Source organism: Musca vetustissima, unplaced genomic scaffold, assembly GCF_032173495.1.
Source record: "Musca vetustissima isolate MV318-11 ecotype Yass unplaced genomic scaffold, APGP_CSIRO_Mvet_v1 utg102003, whole genome shotgun sequence".
NCBI classification, from domain to species: Eukaryota; Metazoa; Arthropoda; class Insecta; order Diptera; family Muscidae; genus Musca; species Musca vetustissima.
This window is the reverse complement of record NW_026883916.1, coordinates 1-24809: the sequence shown is the minus strand read 5'-3', so window position 1 is coordinate 24809 and position 24809 is coordinate 1. Positions and strand designations below refer to the sequence as shown.

Below are 24809 nucleotides of genomic sequence, written 5' to 3'. Positions count from 1 at the left end.
TCCTCGACATTTATAAGAGGTAATATAGCGTCCTTGTAAAATAACTTTATTTTTTTTTTCAACTGTAATGTAAAGGACCTCATGTTAGAATCAATTTTTTTTCCTTTACACCTACAAATCGTAACACCTACTACTAATCAACCCTTTAATTAAAAACCGTAACACCTTCAAAACAGCAGGCCTCCCACACCAGCGGAAACAGTAACAGCCAACCATAAATTCGTTAGACATGCTATAAAAACTGCCTGTAAGAAAATTCATTTAACCAGTCAGTCATTTTTCAATTTACCCCAAAGTTCGACAACTTTGTCAAACGTAACCGAACGGAAAACGGTCGAAAACGAGTTACGTACCTATTGCCAAACAATTATTTTCATCAGCACTCAGGTCGCCACATCTCTAGACAGATTTCCTACCTACTCACTCACCTTTGGACACTCAACAACATGCAATTGAGACAGCCTAAAGATGTGGGCCAACAATTAAACTCTGTCTATGGCCTAAAATATCTCTGGTGGAATTTCTCCATTATCGGTATACATCCTCCTGCGGCCGTACAACAACATCCAGTCTGGCGTACCGTCTACCTTGTGTATGCAGTGGTAATTAATATCCTGGCAGGTTTTTGTCTACCCGCCTCCATGTTGGCCAATCTGTTCATGCTCAAATCATTGGAGGAAATCATTGGAAATTTGTCGTTGAGTATGACCATTGCCATATCGATGACCAAGGAATTGGCCATTCTATATTGTCGCAGTCGACTCTTGAAGGCAAATCATTACTTGCGTCTGTTGGACGAACGTAGCAATGACCATCCACAGGATCGTATGCGTATCTTGACGGCTGTACGTTTGTGTCATTGGTATTCCACCGTGTATATTTCGTTTTATGGTTTTTGTGCCATTGGTTTCGCCTGCATCGGTTGGAGTAATCATACATTGGTGTACAGTGGTTGGTTTCCCACACTCTTTGCCGACGAGCGTAGCAATTATTTGGCTGCATATATTTTCCAAAATTTAGCTCAGACATTTACTGTCTTTCAAAATGGTAACAATGATATGTATCCGTTGTGTTATATAACATTGATGATATATCATGTTCGGGCATTGGCAGATCGTATTCAACGTGTTGGAAGAGAGGCGACAAGGGGTGTGGAGGATAATGTGGCAGAGTTAAAGAATTGTATACAGGATCATAAAAATGTTCAATCGTAAGTATTAAACATGGCCAAAGCCGGACGGGATCTACTATACCATTAACCACTTGTGCTATATGTAGGAAGTGATGCAAACACATTGTGGTGGCAAATTCCAACCTTTTATGTTGCTGGCATCTTATGTTGGCTAATTACGAACGCAGTTATAATTTTCAATTTTTTTTGTCAATTAAAAAGAGGAAACATAGTTCTATATGGATTCATTTCAAAGAAAATGGATCGACAAGGGCGACATTGCCAACTTGACTGTGCATCGCTGGGGGATTCCATGGGATTTAAAGTCGACTTGTGAGGAGAAAACACCCTCTTACTTCTATGGTGATGGAAAGGCAAGAAACGCCAATGGTAATACAGATTTCTCAAAATGTTGAGCCGGTTGACGTGGATTTACCGACCATGGGAGCTATATTTAAATCTGGACCGATTTTCACGAAACTTAACACACACCATTCTAGACCGCATTCATTACGCTGTGCCAAGTTTCGTGCAAATCGAAAGATATATAGGGACTTTGGTGCCCCATTTAACTCAAATCGGATGAAAATATATGGGAGCTATATATAAATCTGGATCGATTTGCAGGAAACTTAACGCACATCAATCTAGACCTAATTCATTACGCTGTGCCAAATTTCGTGCAAATCGAAAGATATATAGGGTCTTTGGTGCACCATTTACATTAAATCGGACCTAAATATATATGGGAGCTATATCTAAAACTGAATCGATTTTCAGGAAACTTAACACACATCATTCTAGACCTAATTCATTACGCTGTGCCACATTTCGTGCAAATCGAATGATATATAGGGACTTTGGTGCACCATTTACCTTAAATCGGACGAAGCTATATATGGGAGCTATATCTAAATCTGAACCGATTTTCTCGAAACTTGGCACACATCATTTGAAAAACGAACGAATTATGAATATGGGAATAAAGTAACGAGATCAGTCAAAAAAAAAACGAGATCAGAAAAAATAACGAGATTAGAAAAAAGAACGAGATCAGAAAAACGAGCGAGACCAACAAGGAACGAGATCAGAAAAAGGAACTATATTAATTGAAGAGTTGGAACTAGTTCTGATCGTTCTTTTCTCGGAATAGATCCAATGAACTAGTTCGTTCCGGAACTACCCAACTCTAATCGAGAGGCAAGTGTTGAAAATGGTAACGAAAGGTTACCATGAACTAAAAATAGTTGAAGTGCCAAAATTAAAAAAAAGGTAAAATCTATTGTGGAACACTTCCGAAGAAGCGCCAAGGATTCCAAGAAACTGTTGAATAACCATCAAATGATGGGCAGTCAGTCCCAACTAGGTGGAGCTCCACATATGAGATGATAGACGCAATAATTTTCACTATATCTCAGATCCGACCAGATTTATTATTACTTTTAAATATGTGGGACATTCTTAACCCTTTGAGCCCTGATTTTTTTTTCTGTTCACAGATTTAATGCAACTATCCTAATTAGGATATGAACAAAATTTGACATCGTTACATCCTTGCATTCGGGAGATAGAGTACATTTTTGCTGAAAAATAAAAGTCCAATGTCAAGAAAAGCAAATGCAAAATCGAATTTTGACTGATTCTCTATATTTTTCTTTACAAGAATCCAATATAATTCTGATGACAGAATTCGTACAATTCGAATACGAATCGATTTAAACAATTTGGACTGTATACACAATTTGGTACTGTACATATTTTTGCACTCATCTATGTATTGAAAGCGTATATCTTGACTATAAATTTGAATTTTTAGATTTTTCTTTTGATATGTGTCGTCCATAATCCGCTCTTAAAATATGTAATCAAAAAAATGTATATATATATATATATATATATGTACTTGCTGAGTAATAAATAAAAGCTCTACAACATTTTGTTGCCTGTGGACAACATTGGGTCATAAAGGGTTAAATAAGTGGGAAATTCTTAACCCTTTGAGCCCTGATTTTTTTCTGTTCACAGATTTAATGCAACTATCCTAATTAGGATATGAACAAAATTTGACATCGTTACATCCTTGCATTTGGGAAAAACAATGCAAAATCGACAGGAAAAATAATTTTACAAGAATCAAAAACAATTTGCCTTCCTCTCTATATTGGAAAGCTCATAACATTACTCAAAATTTGAATTTTTTAGATTTTTCTTTTGATATGTGTCGTCCATAATCAGGTCTTGATGTACGAAGTCCGAAGAATTTATATTTACTAGAAGCATATTAGAGATAAGCTCTAAAACATTTTGATGTCTGTGAGCAACATTGGGCCATAAAGGGTTAAAGAAGCATCTGCTATTATGAAGTCCTTTTATGAAATTACCTTGGAGGTATCGGCCAAGAAGGATACAACTCTCTTAAATGTGATGATTATGTGCAATATTTTAACGAGCTTCCTCCAACAACGAAAAAGTGTAGGTAATGTTAACAATAATGAGAAGAGAGCTCCAAACCAGTTTTGGTGATTCTAAAAGAAATCCCTTTTATGCAAAAAGTACAATACTGGATCCGATATTTAAAAGAAGGCGATATAAAACGGATATAGCGTATAATAATGCATTAACGAACTTAAGGTCTCGAATATCTTCGATAACACTGCCGAACGATAAAGACAACCACAAGCTGAAAACTCCAAAGTGCCCGACGACTGAGAAAACATTTGAATTTTGGTCCACTTTCGATCAGGAAACTTATCAGATTATGTAACTCCTACAACAACCAGCGGCCGAGAAGAGAGCTCTATGTCCGTTTTGGAGATTCGGAAAGAAATCCCTTTAATACAAAAAGTACAATACTGGATCCGATATTTAAAAGAAGGGGATTCAAAACGGATATTGCGTATAATAATGCATTAACGAACTTAAGGTCTGGAATATCTTCGATAACACTGCCGAACGATGAAGAAAACCACGAGCTGAAAACTCCACAGTGCCCGACGACTGACAAAACATTGGAATTTTGGTCCACTTTCGATCAAGAAACTTATCAGATTATGTGACTCCGACAACAACACAGCGGCAGGCATCATAGAATTGGAGGAATACATTAATGATCGATCGGAAAAAGGACCCATTAGAATGGTGGGGAGAGAGAGAACTAATTTATATCCTCGTTTATATTCGTATGCCTTTAAACGTCTTTGTGTTGTGGAGACGTCGTCGTAAACACCAACTAAACGATTCGTGAAGCGATGAACCAATAAAAGAACGACCGAACTAAAACGACAGCTATTGAACTAGAAGACCGACCTAATTCACTGAAAATAGCTGAACTAAAAAGATCTAGACATAACAACTACAGCAACGACGAGCGAAGTTGGCTGCATATAGAAATGAGATTTAAAATTTTTCAAAAATTTGACTACATGTGGGGAAGTATCAAGAGAAATTGCCGGTTTGTTCTAGATGAGGTAAAAAGTTTTGGATGCTAATACGATTTTAATGAGATTTAGAAGTATGAATTGGTAAAGACTGGTATCTATAAAATATGAGCCTATGAAAACTTAAAAATTTTTGGAGAAGGTATCAGATAGAATCGACCGATGGGGCCCATGTTAAGACTTAATCTAAGTTTGATAAAACTGTAGCGATATGCAATTTTTGGCAAGATATAAACAGATCACTTATTTTATAGCAAATATTACGACTCATATATCCATAAAGACGTCACTCGCCATTTTTGGTACGTTCAAGATCATAGGTCAAGGTTCGTATTGCATTTTCTTATAGCAGTAATTTTTCACGACTTAATAAAAACAGTTCCGATCGATTTTATGTATTTTGAATGTCTACCTCATGGTGGAGTGTATAAAAGTTCTGCCCGGCCGAACTTTGCGACGTTTTTATACCCTTCACCACTCTGTGGTACAGGGTACTATGTCTTTGTGCATATGTTTGTAACAGGCAAAAGGAAACGAGATAGACACATGATTCCTTTTGAGAATATGCATAGAATCACTTTCTGAGTCGATTTATGCATGTCCGTCCGTTCGTCTGTCTGTTGATGTTAAATTGTAAACAATGAACAGGTTGCATTTATAAACCGAATTGAATGAAATTTGGCATAGGTCACTTATTCGGCCCAAGGACGAACCCTATTGAAATTGGGAAAAATCGGTTCAGATTAAGATATAGCTCCCATATATATTCGCCCGATTTAATGTAAACGGTCCCTATATATCTTTCGATTTGCACGAAATTTGGTGCAGAGTAAGGAATTAGGTCTAGAATGATGTGTGCAAAGTTTCGTGAAGTCGGTTCAGATTTGGATATAGCTCCCATATATATTTTCGTCCGATTTAAGGTAAATGGTGTACCAAAGTCTCTTTATATACTTCGATTTGCACGAAATTTGGCATAGCGTACTGAATTAAGTCTAGAAAGATGTGTGTCAAGTTTCCTGAAAATCGGTTCAGATTTGGATATAGCTCCCATATATATTTTCGTCCGATTTAAGGTAAATTGTGTAACAAAGTCCCTATATATCTTTCGATTTGCACGAAACTTGGCACAGCGTAATGTATTAGGTCTAGCATGATGTGTGTTAAGTTTCGTGAAAATCGGTTCAGATTTGGATATAGCTCCCATATATATTTTCGTCCGATTTAAGGTAAATGGTGTACCAAAGTCTCTATATATACTTCGATTTGCACGAAATTTGGCATAGCGTTCTAAACTTAGTCTAGAATGATGAGTGGCGAGTTTCGCGAAAATCGGTCGAGATTTCGATATAGCTCCCATATATATACTCATCCGATTTTATGTAAATGATGCACCAACGTCCCTATATATCCTTCGATTTGCACGAAATTTGCCACAGCGTACTGAATTAAGTTTAAAACGATGTGTGTTAAATTTCGTGGATGTCGGTTCAGATTTAGATATAGTTCCTATATATATTTTCGTCCGATTTTCGGTAAATAGTGCACCAAAGTCCCTTTGTATCCTTCGATTTGCACGAAATTTCGCATAGCGTCCTGAATTAAGTCTAGAATGATAAGTGATGAGTGTCAGGAAAATCGGTTTAGATTCCGACATATCTCCCATAAATATTTTCGTCCGATTTTATGTAAATGGTGCACCAAGGTTCCTATATATATCCTTCGATTTGCACAAAATTTGGCATAGCGTACTGAATTAAGTCTAGAGAGATGTGTGTTAATTTTCGTGAAATAGATTATATTTTTAACAACGCGGCGTACCGAATAGCGTGTGTCAATTTTGCTATAAATCGTTTCCCATAAATTTTCCCCATGTTACGCAGGCGGCTCTAAATCTGCTCGAATGAAATTAAAGTTAGGATAGGTTTTAGAAAGAGGGAACATAGACATGCAATTGTTACGATACATATGTACAATATACCCAAAGTAGTGAAGGGTATCATATAGTCGGCCCAGTCCGACTTTACTGGTTACTTGTTACTTCTTTGAAAAAATATAAAGTACCGTGCATTTCTGATAAAAGAAATATTTGAAAATATTGAAAAAAAAACACAAAACATTTTGTATTCCACAAAACGTGGCGAATTTGTTAGTTTCCAGACTCCTATGAGAAACTACATCTCCTTTATTATCGATATAATACCCTAGCTCCCGTCTGTCATTCATTAGTTTGAATCCCTATCCCTGCAATTAATTAAACGTTCTTCAACACTTCTTTGGGTATAAATTTCCAAATGTTTTCCATAAAATTTAAAACCTTCTCAACTTTTCTAATTTGCCAGCAAAAATAGTGGAACCATACCAATTAACAGTCCACCAAAACAATTATCGGGTACAATCTTCATTAAGCCCCCGCCAGCTATCGTCGCATAACCAAACAAAGAGGGAACATAGACATGCAATTGTTACGATACATATGTACAATATACCCAAAGTAGTGAAGGGTATCATATAGTCGGCCCAGTCCGACTTTACTGGTTACTTGTTACTTCTTTGAAAAAATATAAAGTACCGTGCATTTCTGATAAAAGAAATATTTGAAAATATTGAAAAAAAAAACACAAAACATTTTGTATTCCACAAAACGTGGCGAATTTGTTAGTTTCCAGACTCCTATGAGAAACTACATCTCCTTTATTATCGATATAATACCCTAGCTCCCGTCTGTCATTCATTAGTTTGAATCCCTATCCCTGCAATTAATTAAACGTTCTTCAACACTTCTTTGGGTATAAATTTCCAAATGTTTTCCATAAAATTTAAAACCTTCTCAACTTTTCTAATTTGCCAGCAAAAATAGTGGAACCATACCAATTAACAGTCCACCAAAACAATTATCGGGCACAATCTTCATTAAGCCCCCGCCAGCTATCGTCGCATAACCAAACAAGATTCACAAGAATGCAATTGAAAAAGGCCAAAAATTGTGGACGAACAATTACCGCATTCAAAAACAACGACAACAACCGTATGTGGCATCTAAGGGATTGCTTGTCTCCATGGTCTGAAACAAATCACGAATCGCAACTTGTTTTCTGCTCAATGTCATGACAATTAATTTTTGGAAAACTTTACGTTGTTGAATGTGATCTTATGTGGGGAGTGGAGGTATGAAAGTGTGTGTGAGTGTTGTTACGGATGTAGTATAAGGCAAGAAATCAACGAAAAATCTTGTGTAGAACATTGTTCAGGACACAACAGGCAAACATTCTGGTGGGTTCTGGTGCATTAATGGTGGAACATGAGTACCACAGCAACATCAGGAGGAAGGATAGCAGCAACTTTGAAAGTCAATGAATATTCGAAACAATACAAGTGGGAGCCCCCCACAATCTTTGGGATCACATCATGGTCGTTGGTTGATTGCCGTGAAGTTTGGTGTTCCAGTGCGTATAACAATTTGTGGGGTGGGGACTCTAAATAAACTATAAAAACAGCGTCCAAGAAATGGAATTGAAAATCTTTATTGGAAACAATTGAATTAGATATTGCTACTCTACTTCTTGTTCACTTGACTCATAATCTTTTGACTTAAGCTACCCACCAAAAAATCCATCGTTTATCCCCTGTCTAAATATTTCAATAATCAAATATTTAAATTTTTATCACTCGCTCTCATTAGAATGCAAATCGCATGGCCAACCGACCTCTTAACTTCTCAATTCACATTGTCTTTCGATGCTTCCTCCTCTCATCTATCTTTACAATGGAGTTCCTGAACATCCCCGTTTCTATTTTGTTAGTTTCTATGGCAACCAACACATGGTCACATGATAGATAGAGATGGTATAGTCAGCTAACAGTGCCCAAACTTTGATGGTTTGCCTCCAAAACCAATTGCAAGGAGACTATGAGCCAACATCAACATCAGAGTTATTTTTTGTTGGAACAACCAAGAAGGCAAGCCAAAATGGGTTGATTATGGCTGGTTTAATGCAGCCTCAAGAAAAAAAAACAATCAAACTTAGATTTTGTTTGGGAGATAGAGTCTATCGCAGCATCAGCCACTGCAATGTCAAGAGGACATTGAGCATCGCATGCAAGGATGGACGAATGCAAGTTTTACTTAAATTAAGACAACACATCTTCGAGAGCAGAGATTTAGAGAAAAAAATTGAAGCGTTTAAGCTGAAATCCACTGGAGGTGGTTTGATAATTTTTGGAAAATTAACATGGAAGTAAACAAGTGATTATGTTCGGTTCTGCCGAACTTTTTATAACCTCCACCATGTTATACGCATTTAAAATACCTATAATCGTTCGGAACTTTTACATATAGATTTGTCATAAAGATTTGTCACCACACTGTGGTACAGGGTATTATGTATTTGTGCATATGTTTGTAACAGGCAAAAATAATCGAGATAGACACATGGTTCCTTTTGAGAATATGTATAGAATCACTTTCTGAGTCGATTTATGCATGTCCGTCTGTCCGTCCGTCCATGTATTTTTGTTAACAAAGTACAGGTCGCATTTATGATCCGATTTGAATGAAATTTGGTACAGGTCACTTAATTGGCCCAAGGACGAACCCCATTCAAATTGGGAAAAATCCGTTCAGATTTAGATATAGCTTCCATATATCTTTTCGTCCGATTTTGGGTAAATGATGTACCAAACCCCTATACATCTTTCGATTTGAACGAAACTTGACACAGCGTAATGAATTAGGTGTAGAATGATTCATATATATTTTCGTCCGATTTAAGGTAAATGGTGTACCGAAGTCCCTTTATATCTTTCAATTTGCATTAAACTTGGCATAGCGTGATGAATTAGGTCTAGAATGATGTGTGTTAAGTTTCCTGGAAATCGGTACAGATTTAGATATAGCTCCCATATATAGTTTCGTCCGATTTCATGTAAATGGTGCACCAAAGTCCCTATATATCTTTCGATTTGCCCGAAATTTGGCATAGCGAAATGCATTAGGTCTAGAATGATGTGTACTAAGTTTCGTGAAAATCGATTCAGATTTAGATATAGCTTCCATATATATTTTCGTCCAATTTAAGGTAAATGGTGTACCAAAGTCCCTATATATCTTTAAATTTGCACGAAATTTGGCATAGCGTAATGCATTAAGGTAAATGGTGTACCAAAGTCCCTATATATCTTTCGATTTGCCCGAAATTTGGCATAGCGAAATGCATTAGGTCTAGAATGATGTGTACTAAGTTTCGTGAAAATCGATTCAGATTTAGATATAGCTTCCATATATATTTTCGTCCAATTTAAGGTAAATGGTGTACCAAAGTCCCTATATATCTTTCGATTTGCACGAAATTTGGAATAGCGCAATGCATTAGGTCTGGAATGATGTGTGTTCAGTTTTGTGAAAATCGGTTCAGATTTAGATATAGCTCCCATATATATTTTCGTCCGATTTAAGATAAATGATGTACCAAAGCCCCTATATATCTTTCGATATGGACGAAACTTGACACAGCGTAATGAATTAGGTCTAGAATGATGTGTGTTAAGTTTCCTGAAAATCGGTACAGATTTAGATATACACCCCATATATATCTTCGTCCGATTTAAGGTAAATGGTGTACCAAAGTCCCTATATATCTTTTGATTTGCCCGAAATTTGGCATAGCGAAATGAATTAGGTCTAAAATGATGTGTTTTAAGTTTCCTGAAAATCGGTTCAGATTTAAATATAGCTCCCATATATATTTGGCATAGCGTACTTTATATAGTGCACGTTAAGTTTCGTGAAAATCGGTTTGGATTTACATATAGCTCCTATATATTTTTTCTTCCGATTTTATGTAAATTGTGCACTAAAGACCCAAAGTTTGTCCGATTGCCACACAATATACTGTAGTTAATATAAGTTAACTTCTACCATTATCATTAAAATCGGTTCAGATTTTGATATAGCTTCTACATATATATTTTCATCCGATTTTACACAAAATTGACACAAATTTAGGTAATTTTGTCGCATTGTAAGAAGCAACCCTATATCTGAACAAATGAAAAATTTAGTATAGGTTGCATAATTCGACGTCTGTTAGCATTCATCTGTTGAATATACCCAAAGTGGTGAAGGGTATCATATAGTCGGCCCCGCCCGACTTTACTACTTTCCTTACTGGTTAATATTTTGTTTGACAAGGATTCGACAAACCACGACATTTTTAGGGGATACCATTCACCATAGGTATACTGTTACTTGAAATGAAAATATGGACCTATAACTAACTTTTAGTGGAGAGATTTGATACCCAATAAGAACTAAAAGTACTATTACAGTGAATTCGAACAAAAAGTACGTTCAAACCCCCAAAATATGGAAAATTGGGGGTACCGTTATACCAGAAAAAGTGGAGGAATATGGTACCCAATAAATACCCAATGTACGAAATTTGAGCGAATTCGGTTGAAAAATGCACCCAAAAACCCCAAAACGTGGACCGATATAGCCCATCTTCGAACTTCACCATTTTTTTTCGATGAGTTACAAACGAAATAACAAACTTAATATATCTTCAATACTACAGTGTAGGGTATATAAATATCGCGAGAACTGGGCGTTCAATAGCATGAAACCCAGGACCTGACAAAAGTGACAAGAAACTTGTGAAATTAAAAATATACCTTTAACACGTAACATATCGATTTCTCGTCTTTTTTTAAGGCCCCACCGAAAATGCTATAAGCAACATTAACTGAATAATGTATTCTCCAAAAATACAAACAATAGCTACAAATTAAGATATGAAAAATTCTATTCGTGTATAATAGGGTCGCCTGTAAACAAATTATCACACTATATCTCCGAACTTTGATCTATGACGATTTTTTCCTTCTGGGGTCATCAAGGTCATTGCCAATTATAGGCGATGTTTAATAGATTTCAGCCTTTCAACATAATAAGTTAGGATTATCTCCCCTCAGAATTATTATAACATCTGTATAACGGGTCCAAATCCCTCCACAATTAAAGTCCTCAAGAGACTTATTGATAGTGGAAACCCACAGCAGTGGTGATAAAATCCCTACCTGCGGTGTCCCTTGTCCTATTTTGACCCGGATATTTATGATTGTTATACTCTACACAACTATGTTGTCAGGGTATTATAGATTTGTGCAGCCCGAAGAGTTTGTAATACCGCGAAATATTGAAATATTGATCTCCGAACTTTGACCTATGACCAAGGTTATTGCCAATTATAGGCGATGTTTAATACATTTCAGCCTTTCTACATAACAAGTTAGGATTCTTTCCCCTCAGAATTATTATAACGGCCCCAAATCCCTCCACAATTAAAGTCATTAAGAGACTTATTGATAATGGAAACCCACAGCAGTGGTGATAAAATCCCTTGTCCTATTTTGTCCCGGATATTTATAGTTGTTATACCCTATACAACTATGTTGTCAGGGTATTATAGATTTTTGCAGCCCCAAGAGTTTGTAATACCGCGAAATATTGATCCTAGGCGCACCGATCGTCGTATCTCGACTAACTGAGTCGATGTGGACATGTGTGTCCGTCCGTCTGTCTGTCCATTATAATTTGTAAACACGATAAGGCCACATTTATGGACCAATCTTCACGAAATGTTGCATGTAGGACGGGTTCTGGCCAATTTTGGTAAATATCGGTTTATAACTAGAGGATGAAATAGACCAAATACTTTATTTTTGTCGGTTTTTCTGGTCGCTTCAGAGGCCGCATTTATGGCCCATGGAATAGGGGATCGGGCCAATGAATATGCATGCCTGTTTTGATAAAGATCGATCAATATTTAGAGGCTCAAATGGACCCTGACTTTAGTGTGAACAATGAGACAATTTTTTTGTTCTATAGCGTATATATATTTACTCCTGAACATAGACCCGAGGAGTTAGTATATCCAAGAGGAGTGGTTGACCTTTAAATTGATACCAATTTTATTGTCGTATCTACTCCGTTGTGGGAGTTACACGTAAATACAGGTGCTTACGTATTCAGATATTAATTAGTAAACCATTACCACACTGGAGGGCGCTGATGGCTTTCTAATGTTCCATGAGGTTCCAGTTATGGTCAACGGCAACGCCTATAATTTTCGGTGATGATCAGGTAACTTTTTTGGGATAAAGTGGACCGAAAACATATATATTTTTTTTTTTTGAATCGATCTATAGGCCACGATTAAAAGACGAACATCACAACACAACCCACGGTGATGGGAGTCTGGACAAGTAATTATAAGGGCTGAACTGAATATTGGTAATAATCGGAAAATATGTCAGTATATGGAAGAGGAGCTGTTGACATCTAATCGGGCAAGAGGGTGCAAATCTCACGAAATGTTGTCCAGGCTCGGAATAAAAATCCGCAGAAAGTTAGAGTTCCGTGGTAGTTGTGTGGGGTATCGTATGGTCGGCCCCGTCCGACTATACAGCTCCGCTCACTGTTTTTTTCTGTGGTCTATACTCTATTCCCCCCTGATCTACCATGGTTTCGGTTTGAGTGTGGGTTTTTGATAGAATCTTCTTTACGTTTTTAGACGTCATTAGCGCTATCTATATATTCACAGAAAATTTTCCAGGAGTTGCGTTTAGCGGTTTTCGTCATGTCCTTTCTTGATGTGGTAATGACTCAATGACAGAATTTTGCTTTGATCGCGAAAATATAATTAATAATGGGATCTCTCTTTTGTATATTCTTCTTTATAATGAAGAGTATAAAAACGACGATCGTAATAAACTCTAATTTTTAAGTCTATATTAAAATAGGTATTCATCGTTCCAACCCTAAAACCTCCTGAATGGAGTGCCTGCGGGATGGGATGATCATGAACCACATTTCAATAACTACCTTGTAAAGGAAATACATAAATATGTTCATTGAATATTTTAAAGGACATTCCTAATTCGAATAAATTCCCATGTCGCTTTAGCCATATCCACCTGTGTTTTGAAGCCCCGATTGAGATCGCAATACTTAAGATACAGTTTTGAAATGTTGTTCAGACGCTGCTACTTCTAGGATAGCAGAATTTGATTTGTAGGTCCGATATAGGTATATATATATATATATATACATATCCAAAAATATAGGTACCGATAATTCCATGTTTAAGCCACATCTTTTCAATGAAAGTTGCTGTAATTGTGCACGCTTTGCCTAACAGATTGTAATTTCGGGTTCATGGCATGTAGAAAAAAAATCATCGCAAAGATTCGAATTGTATTTTCTAAGCACCAGCCTCTGTGTGCGTCCCAGCTTCCGATTGTATAAAATTCATAGCTACAGTGTAATCTTAGCACAATTTACAGCTATAATTTAATATCTAATCAAACAAGCCTCGTCCATAACCAAACCTTATTGGTTTATGGTATATTTAACGAAAATTCCTTCGAAAAAACCCCTCTCTTCATATAGCTTCCATTCAGCTGCATTTCAAGTACGATGGCTAAGCTCTGCTATCATGACACCAAGTGAATCTACACACACAAATCTAGGCGACTATGCAAAGTTCGGTTAAGCGAATGAGTCAAAGCAGTGGATGTGAATGTATACATCACATTTTTTGCCCAACTGACTGACAGACTACTTGCTTTGCGTGAGTTAGTCCACTGATGATGGGTGTTTTTATGCATGGCTTTTTTGGTATGCCGTAAAAATATTTTCCTAGAATAGGAAAGTAGATAGTAGCTCGATGGTATCGTGTTATCCTTCGACCAAAATGTTTGCTACTTAGCATAACATCAGCATTTAAAGCAGGTGCCACACATCTACCAGCGATTGAATCTTTCGAATACACTTTTAATCCTTTATTTTATACACACAGAGGATAATGTGAAGTTTTTTTTCCTGTTCGCACAACTTTTACTTCATTTTATGCTATCTACCGTTTGTATCTATGAAACTGGGTGTATGTGTGTGTAAGTCTTCATGTGATTATAACAACTTTAAATTACCAACTTTAAAAAACACACACACTCTCACAAAAAAATCGTTTTAAAATCTGTGGAAAACTTTTTCTCAGTAATACACACACACACCCAAATATTTATTCATTTGAGAGTGTGTGTGTTTCAGTTTTAGCTAAGCAGAAGAAAAGTTTTAAACTCGTTGTCGACCAAAATAAAAAGTAAGAAAACGGTAAAAATATAAAATGCATTAAAAGGCATTAAGTAGGACATTTTTTTTAACAACTCTGAAACTATTTTGAGTTTGCAGTAAATTGCGCACGTGTTTCCAGAGAAATTTAAGGAAGATGATTTCAATAGTAGTATCAAATGTGTAAGGAAGCAAATTAAAGTCCTTATAAATATATAACAATTAGAAAGCTGAATCCACACAAGCTAAAATCCACACAATTCGGAAAAATGTTTGGCATCTTTGTGTGGGAACAATGTCAAAACATGAGCCTTTATAAAACCTTTTTGGCAGAGATGTTTATCGCCCTCTGAAAACTCAAATTGCCAAATTATAGGTACTTCGAAAAGGCTGAAATTTCAAATTAATTTGATGTGTTATAATGGGAAAGAGCTCACCTCATGGTGGAGAATATAAAACAAATAGGCTTATCCTGCTTGTCTTTTTGGATGCTTTTTCTGCTGCTTTATTAGTAATCTATACAAATAAACGAGTAAAAGAGACTGACTGACTGATTTAACGATTCATCAACGCCCAGACAAAACTGCTGAAGCTAGAATATTGAAATTTTGGGTGAGGGTCACTCTTGGCCCAAATGTGACAGATAAGGCTGGGTTTTTGGAAATTCGTATTAGAAAGGTACGAAAAGTACTAAATGTGATATCATTTGTATTTGGCGAACCGATAGAGCTAGAACTCTGAAATTTGGATGGTGGTCGCTGATGGAGTGTAGGATAGGTGTAGCAAAGGGATTTGGAAATTCGAACTATAACTATTCGAAAAGTACTAAAATGTACTTAATTTGGTACAAATTCGTAGCATGCTCGAGCTAAAAACTTGAAGTGTGGAATGCGAATTAGGGTTGAGATGTAGAGTCTATTTAAGAAGATGGTTTTGAAAGCGTGTACTCATGTGTACGAAAAGTACTATATGGTACTATTTTTGGCACAAAGGCTGGGTTTTTTGAAATTCGTATTAGAACGGTACGAAAAGTACTAAATGTGATACCATTTGTATGTATCGAACCGGTGGAGCTAGAACTACGACATTTTTTTTTTTTTTTTTGTGGTCGTTGATGGAGTGTAGGATAGATGTACCAAAGGATTTTTGGAAATTCGAACTATAACTATCCTTAAATTTGAACGGATAGCACTAAAAACTTGAAATTTGGAGTGTAAATTATGGTTGAGAAGTAGGGTCCATTTAAGGAAATGGTTTTGAAAGCGTGTACTCATGTACAAATTTAATTTGGAGATACAAATCGAGCTTGAATTCTGGAATTTGAAATTAAAAGTACCGTCGGAGTGTAGGATTGGGATATGAACGTAGTTTTAGAAATTTTTTACTTGTGTGTACGAAAAGTACTAAATCGTACAATAATCGGTACAGTTTGGATTTGGGTGAACCGATAGAGCGGGAACAATGATCACTGTTGGGGTGTGGGATTGGGGTCAGGATTCAGTTTAAGAAAATAATACTTATGTATACTAAACAGTACTAAATTTGGTACAATTTGCTATAATCATGAAATTTGGACTCAGGATCACTGTTGAGGTGTATGATTGAGATATGTAGGAAGTTTTAGAAGTTAGTACTAATGTGTACTAAATTTGGTACCATTTGAATTTTGGGTAAAGCGATAGAGTTGGAATCCCGAAATTTTGATTTAGAGCCACTGTAGAGGTGTAGGATTGGGGTATGTAGGAAGGTTTGGAAATTGGTACTATTGTGCACTATATTTGGTACAATTTAAATTGTGGGTGAACCGATAGAGATGCAATCCTCAAATTTTGATTTAGGAACACTGTGGAGGTGTAGGGTTGGGGCACGAAGGTTTGGAATTTGGTACTACTATGTACTAAATTTAGTACAATTTGAATTGTGGGTGAACCAATAGAGTTGGAATCCTGAAACTTGGATTTAGGATCACTGTAGATCACTGTGAATGTAGGTGAACCGATAGAGTTAGAATCCTGAAACTTGGATTTAGGATCACTGTAGGGTGTAGGGTTGGGGTATATAGGTAGTTTTTTATAGAAATAATGTGTGCTAAATGGAAAATTTGGATTTGGGTGAACCTTTAGAGCTCAAATCATGAAATTTGGTACTAAATGGTAATCAAATTTGCTACTTCTAATATATTTAAGTAAATTAAAATATTTAATTTAATCTCTCCACGCAATCTGTCACTAATTTCATCTATCTTATGTTTTTATAGCTATTTTGAATGCATTAGTCCCGCCATATCATCGACAATGTTTCAACAGTTGTGGATTGCCGCCTTTACTCTCTGCTTGACAGCCATCAATTTGATGGCTTTCGAGCGGACATTTGCTGAGAAAATATTCTCCGTTGTCTATTTGGTTGTGATACTCATTCAGATTTTCCCCGCCTGTTTGTGTGTGACTTTTATGATGTCCGAAACTTCAAATTTGACAACGGCCATGTACAATTGTAATTGGATTGAACAGAATCACAACTTTCGACGAATGTTAATTACTTTTATGCAACGTTCACAGAAAATCAATGTCATCTATGCCGGAGGCTTGGCACCGGTTACATTGCAAACGTTTTTATCAGTGAGTGAAATGACTGAGAAGTTTTAAATATTTTTTTTTAATGTTTTTTTTTATTTTTTTATTTTTCAGATTATTAAGTTTTCGTTTTCGATGTACACCATATTGAGTCAGATGAAAATATAATGAGTTTGGTTTTCACTTCAAAGTTATCGTATTAAGTGTTACACATATTAAAATCTTTATATTTACTTGAATGCAAAATATAACAAATTCACATTTAATTTGTATCTTTCTTTATGTCAAAGTTTAAATAAGTACTTACATTCGACTGGGCCGAATTTGTTACAACCTTCTCATTTAAAATACCGAACATTTGTATACTGGGGAGCAGGGACGTAGCCAGGATTTAACTTCGGGGGGGCAGATGGCCCACTGAGAACCTGACTTGTGGTCAACTACTGAATTGAAGAACACCATATTGGCAATATAGTTCTAATGTATGATTTTTCCATATTTCCACCGCATTCGATGTTGAAATCGGTTACTCCCTTCACATGCCCAGGCCCCCCCTGTCTACGTCTGTGCTGGCTAGTCATGAGAAAACAAAATCTCAATGCATCGAAAATTGGATAATAGTTTTATTATCATCAGATATAGCATTTCCAGATTAAATGAAACCTTTTACAAATTAAATGAAACCTTTTCCAAATTAAATGAAACCTTTTACAAATAGAATGAAACTTTTCCCAAATTAAATGAAACCTTTATTCTTATCTAAGGAAATATAATATTGCAGTAATTTTAAACCAATATTTGAAAATTAAATCAAAGAATATTAACAAATAAATCAAAGAATATTAACAAATATAGTTGTATGGCTATGTAATTAACATAAATATTCTTTAATTCGGTGTGATTTCATTTAATACCTTTACTAAATAAAACTAAATAAATAGTAATACAAACTGGGGTATTTCTTTTGTCTAAAAAGGCATTTTAAGGCCTTTAAACGCTTCTAACGCCTAAAAACGCATTTTAAATTTCTGTGGTCTAAAAAGGAATTTTAAGGCCTTTAAACGCTTCTAACGCCTAAAAAACGCATTTTAATTTTCTGTGGTCTAAAAAGGCATTTTAAGGCCTTTAAACGCTTCTAACGCCTAAAAAACGCATTTTAATTTTCTGTGGTTTAAAAAGGCATTTTAAGGCCTTTAAACGCTTCTAACGCCTAAAAACGCATTTTAATTTTCTGTTGTCTAAAAAGGCATTTTAAGGCCTTTAAACGCTTCTAACGCCTAAAAACGCATTTTAATTTTCTGTGGTCTAAAAAAGCATTTTAAGGCCTTTAAACGCTTCTAACGCCTAAAAAACGCATTTTAATTTTCTGTGGTTTAAAAAGGCATTTTAAGGCCTTTAAACGCTTCTAACGCCTAAAAACGCATTTTAATTTTCTGTTGTCTAAAAAGGCATTTTAAGGCCTTTAAACGCTTCTAACGCCTAAAAAAAACGCATTTTAATTTTCTGTGGTCTAAAAAGGCATTTTAAGGCCTTTAAACGCTTCTAACGCCTAAAAAACGCATTTTAATTTTCTGTGGTCTAAAAAGGCATTTTAAGGCCTTTAAACGCTTCTAACGCCTAAAAAACGCATTTTAATTTTCTGTGGTCTAAAAAGGCATTTTAAGGCCTTTAAACGCTTCTAACGCCTAAAAAACGCATTTTAATTTTCTGTGGTCTAAAAAGGCATTTTAAGGCCTTTAAACGCTTCTAACGCCTAAAAACGCATTTTAATTTTCTGTTGTCTAAAAAGGCATTTTAAGGCCTTTAAACGCTTCTAACGCCTAAAAACGCATTTTAATTTTCTGTGGTCTAAAAAAGCATTTTAAGGCCTTTAAACGCTTCTAACGCCTAAAAAACGCATTTTAATTTTCTGTGGTTTAAAAAGGCATTTTAATTCCTTTAAACGCTTTTAACGCCTAAAAACGCATTTTAATTTTCTTTTGTCTAGAATATGCATAGAATCACTTTCTATGTCGATTTATGCATGTCCGTCCGTCCGTCTGTCCATGTATTCTTGTGAGCAAAGTATAGGTCGCATTTATGATCCGAATTGGATGAAATTTGGCACAGCTCATTTGTTTGGGACAAACCCTATTGAAATTGGAAAAAATCGGTTCAGATTTAGATATAGCTCCCATATATATATATATATATATATATTTAACCGATTTAATGTAAACGGTCCCTATATATCTTTCGATTTGCACGAAATTTGGTACAGCCTAATCATTTAGGTCTAGAATGATGTCTGCAAAGTTTCGTGAAAATCGGTCAAGATTTAGATATAGCTCCCATATATAGTTTCGTCCGATTTCATGTAAATGGTGCCCCAAAGTCCCTATATATCTTTCGATTTGCACGAAATTTGGCATAACGTATTGAATTAAGCCTAGAGTGATGTCTGCCAAGTTTCGAGAATATCGGTCCAGATTTAGATATAGCTCCCATATATAGTTTCGCCCGATTTCATGTAAATGGTGCACCAAAGTCCCTATATATCCTTCGATTTGCAAAAAATTTGGCATAACGCACTGAATTGAGCCTAGAATGATGTCTGCCAAGTTTTGAGAAAATCGGTTCAGATTTTGATATAAATCCCATATATAGTTTCGTCCGATTTCATGTAAATGGTGCCCCAAAGTCCCTATATATCTTTCGATTTGCACGAAATTTTGCATATCATACTGAACTAAGCCAAGAGTGTTGTCTGCCAAGTTTCGAGAAGATCGGTCTAGATTTAGATATAGCTTCCATATATAGTTTCGTCCGATTTCATATAAATGGTGCCCCAAAGTCCCTATATATCTTTCGATTTGCTCGAAATTTGGCATAACGTACTGAATTGAGCCTAGAATGATGTCTGCCAAGGTTTGAGAAAATCGGTTCAGATTTAGATATACCTCCCATATATAGTTTCGTCCGATTTCATGTAAATGGTGACCCCAAAGTCCCTTATATCTTTTGATTTGCACGAAATTTGGAATATCGTACTGAATTAAGCCTAGAGTGATGTCTGCCAAGTTTCGAGAAAATCGTCCAGATTTAGTAAATTTAAATGATGCCATAAAGTATATGTCTTTCGATTTGCACGAAATTTGGCATAACGTACTGAATTGAGCCTAGAGTGATGTCTGCCTTGTTTCGTGAAAATCGGTCCAGATTTAGATATAGCTCCCTTTTATTATAGAATTTGACGCACCAAGGAACCAGTGGACTGATAGGAACAAAACGTTCTGAAATTAGTATAACATAACCTGTGACAAGTTTGTTTGAAATCGCTTAATATTTGGATAGAGCTTTCATATATATTTTCGCCCGATTTCAAGTAAATTGGGCATCAAACTCCTCAGTTAATCAGATTGACATCAAATTTTGCACAACTTACTAAATTGAGCATAGAATTACGTAGTTGCGATTTGTAGAAGTACAGACATAGCCCAACGGATGACCTATTTAGATTTGTTTGAAGTCGATTTACATACTTTATGGCATGGTATAATAATAAAAGGTAACAGCAAGTGTTGTTGTACAAAAAACGATACAACAACCACATGGAAATTTGTTGTTGTAAGTTCTACTAGTGTCAACTAATTTGACAGAAAAATGTAAACAAACAAATTATCATCAAATTATTTTTATTTTGAAAATGGAATATTTTCGAATCCTCAAAATTGAAAAACATGAATGAAAATCTATCAAATTTATATTTCTATCACTTCCACATCATTCCTTTAATTGAGCCATTGCCATATATATGTGTAACACATATGACAATGCTGGGAATAGCGAGTAATTCCTTCAAGAAAAATTTGCTTCCTCAAACTTTCCCAGCAGGCAGATTGAGTAAATTGAATACGGGAGCACATTAATAAAGAACAATTTCAAATTGTATGCGTTCCCAATTTTCCTGCTGGGTGATTTTTAAAAATAATTTTCTGTTGTCTAAAAAGGCTGTTTATGGCCTTTAAACACTTCTAACGCATAAAAAACGCATTTTAATTTTCTGTTGTCTAAAAAGGCATTTTAAGGCCTTTAAACGCTTCTAACGCCTAAAAAACGCATTTTAATTTTCTGTGGTCTAAAAAGGCATTTTAAGGCCTTTAAACGCTTCTAACGCCTAAAAAACGCATTTTAATTTTCTGTTGTCTAAAAAGGCATTTTAAGGCCTTTAAACGCTTCTAACGCCTAAAAAACGCATTTTAATTTTCTGTTGTCTAAAAAAACGCATTTTAAGGCCTTTAAACGCTTCTAACGCCTAAAAAACGCATTTTAATTTTCTGTTGTCTAAAAAGGCATTTTAAGGCCTTTAAACGCTTCTAACGCCTAAAAAAAGCATTTTAATTTTCTGTTGTCTAAAAAGGCATTTTAAGGCCTTTAAACGCTTCTAACGCCTAAAAACGCATTTTAATTTTCTGTGGTCTAAAAAGGCATTTTAAGGCCTTTAAACGCTTCTAACGCCTAAAAAACGCATTTTAATTTTCTGTGGTCTAAAAAGGCATTTTAAGGCCTTTAAACGCTTCTAACGCCTAAAAAACGCATTTTAATTTTCTGTGGTCTAAAAAGGCATTTTAAGGCCTTTAAACGCTTCTAACGCCTAAAAAACGCATTTTAATTTTCTGTGGTCTAAAAAGGCATTTTAAGGCCTTTAAACGCTTCTAACGCCTAAAAAACGCATTTTAATTTTCTGTTGTCTAAAAAGGCATTTTAAGGCCTTTAAACGCTTCTAACGCCTAAAAAACGCATTTTAATTTTCTGTTGTCTAAAAAGGCATTTTAAGGCCTTTAAACGCTTCTAACGCCTAAAAAACGCATTTTAATTTTCTGTTGTCTAAAAAGGCATTTTAAGGCCTTTAAACGCTTCTAACGCCTAAAAAACGCATTTTAATTTTCTGTGGTCTAAAAAGGCATTTTAAGGCCTTTAAACGCTTCTAACGCCTAAAAAACGCATTTTAATTTTCTGTTGTCTAAAAAGGCATTTTAAGGCCTTTAAACGCTTCTAACGCCTAAAAAACGCATTTTAATTTTCTGTTGTCTAAAAAGGCATTTTAAGGCCTTTAAACGCTTCTAACGCCTAAAAAACGCATTTTAATTTTCTGTGGTCTAAAAAGGCATTTTAAGGCCTTTAAACGCTTCTAACGCCTAAAAAACGCATTTTAATTTTCTTTTGTCTAAAAAACGCTTCTAACGCCTAAAAACGCATTTTAATTTTCTGTGGTCTAAAAAGGCATTTTAAGGCCTTTAAACGCTTCTAACGCCTAAAAAACGCATTTTAATTTTCTGTGGTCTAAAAAGGCATTTTAAGGCCTTTAAACGCTTCTAACGCCTAAAAACGCATTTTAATTTTCTGTGGTCTAAAAAGGCATTTTAAGGCCTTTAAACGCTTCTAACGCCTAAAAAACGCATTTTAATTTTCTGTGGTCTAAAAAGGCATTTAAACGCTTCTAACGCCTAGAAAACCGCATTTTAATTTTCTGTGGTCTAAAAAGGCATTTTAAGGCATTTAAACGCTTCTAACGCCTAAAAAACGCATTTTAATTTTCTGTGGTCTAAAAAGGCATTTTAAGGCCTTTAAACGCTTCTAACGCCTAGAAAACGCATTTTAATTTTCTGTGGTCTAAAAAGGCATTTTAAGGCCTTTAAACGCTTCTAACGCCTAGAAAACGCATTTTAATTTTCTGTGGTCTAAAAAGGCATTTTAAGGCCTTTAAACGCTTCTAACGCCTAGAAAACGCATTTTAATTTTCTGTGGTCTAAAAAGGCATTTAAACGCTTCTAACGCCTAAAAACGCATTTTAATTTTCTGTGGTCTAAAAAGGCATTTTAAGGCCTTTAAACGCTTCTAACGCCTAGAAAACGCATTTTAATTTTCTGTGGTCTAAAAAGGCATTTTAAGGCATTTAAACGCTTCTAACGCCTAGAAAACGCATTTTAATTTTCTGTGGTCTAAAAAGGCATTTTAAGGCCTTTAAACGCTTCTAACGCCTAGAAAACGCATTTTAATTTTCTGTGGTCTAAAAAGGCTTTTTAAGGCCTTTAAACGCTTCTAACGCCTAAAAAACGCATTTTAATTTTCTGTGGTCTAAAAAGGCATTTTAAGGCCTTTAAACGCTTCTAACGCCTAAAAACGCATTTTAATTTTCTGTGGTCTAAAAAGGCATTTTAAGGCCTTTAAACGCTTCTAACGCCTAAAAACGCATTTTAATTTTCTGTGGTCTAAAAAGGCATTTTAAGGCCTTTAAACGCTTCTAACGCCTAGAAAACGCATTTTAATTTTCTGTGGTCTAAAAAGGCATTTTAAGGCCTTTAAACGCTTCTAACGCCTAAAAAACGCATTTTAATTTTCTGTGGTCTAAAAAGGCATTTTAAGGCCTTTAAACGCTTCTAACGCCTAAAAAACGCATTTTAATTTTCTGTGGTTTAAAAAAGCATTTTAAGGCCTTTAAACGCTTCTAACGCCTAAAAAACGCATTTTAATTTTCTGTGGTCTAAAAAGCATTTTAAGGCCTTTAAACGCTTCTAACGCCTAAAAAACGCATTTTAATTTTCTGTTGTCCAAAAATCGCTTCTAACGCCTAAAAACACATTTTAATTTTCTGTTGTCTAAAAAGGCATTTTAAGGCCTTTAAACGCTTCTAACGCCTAAAAAACGCATTTTAATTTTCTGTTGTCTAAAAAGGCATTTTAAGGCCTTTAAACGCTTCTAACGCCTAAAAAACGCATTTTAATTTTCTGTGGTTTAAAAAAGCATTTTAAGGCCTTTAAACGCTTCTAACGCCTAAAAAGCGCATTTTAATTTTCTGTTGTCTAAAAAGGCATTTTAAGGCCTTTAAACGCTTCTAACGCCTAAAAAACGCATTTTAATTTTCTGTGGTCTAAAAAAGCATTTTAAGGCCTTTAAACGCTTCTAACGCCTAAAAAACGCATTTTAATTTTCTGTTGTCTAAAAAGGCATTTTAATTTTCTGGCCTTTAAACGCTTCGAACGCCTAAAAAACGCATTTTAATTTTCTGTGGTTTAAACGCCTAAAAAACGCATTTTAATTTTCTGTGGTCTAAAAAGGCATTTTAAGGCCTTTAAACGCTTCTAACGCCTAAAAAACGCATTTTAATTTTCTGTTGTCTAAAAAGGCATTTTAAGGCCTTTAAACGCTTCTAACGCCTAAAAAACGCATTTTAATTTTCTGTGGTTTAAAAAAGCATTTTAAGGCCTTTAAACGCTTCTAACGCCTAAAAAGCGCATTTTAATTTTCTGTTGTCTAAAAAGGCATTTTAAGGCCTTTAAACGCTTCTAACGCCTAAAAAACGCATTTTAATTTTCTGTGGTCTAAAAAAGCATTTTAGGCACTTTAAACGCTTCTAACGCCTAAAAAACGCATTTTAATTTTCTGTTGTCTAAAAAGGCATTTTAAGGCCTTTAAACGCTTCTAACGCCTAAAAAACGCATTTTAATTTTCTGTGG

General features: G+C 35.3%; 1 protein-coding gene across 1 annotated transcript; it reads left to right on the top strand.

Annotated features, from left to right (window-relative positions):
* Positions 1–446: 446 nt before the first annotated feature.
* Positions 447–17481, top strand: LOC133330898 (odorant receptor 19a-like). The gene is made up of 3 exons (XM_061539299.1): positions 447–1210; positions 16998–17358; positions 17428–17481. Exons 1-3 carry the CDS (start codon positions 447–449, stop codon positions 17479–17481), a joined length of 1179 nt encoding a protein of 392 aa, XP_061395283.1.
* The last annotated feature ends 7328 nt before the right edge of the window (positions 17482–24809 follow it).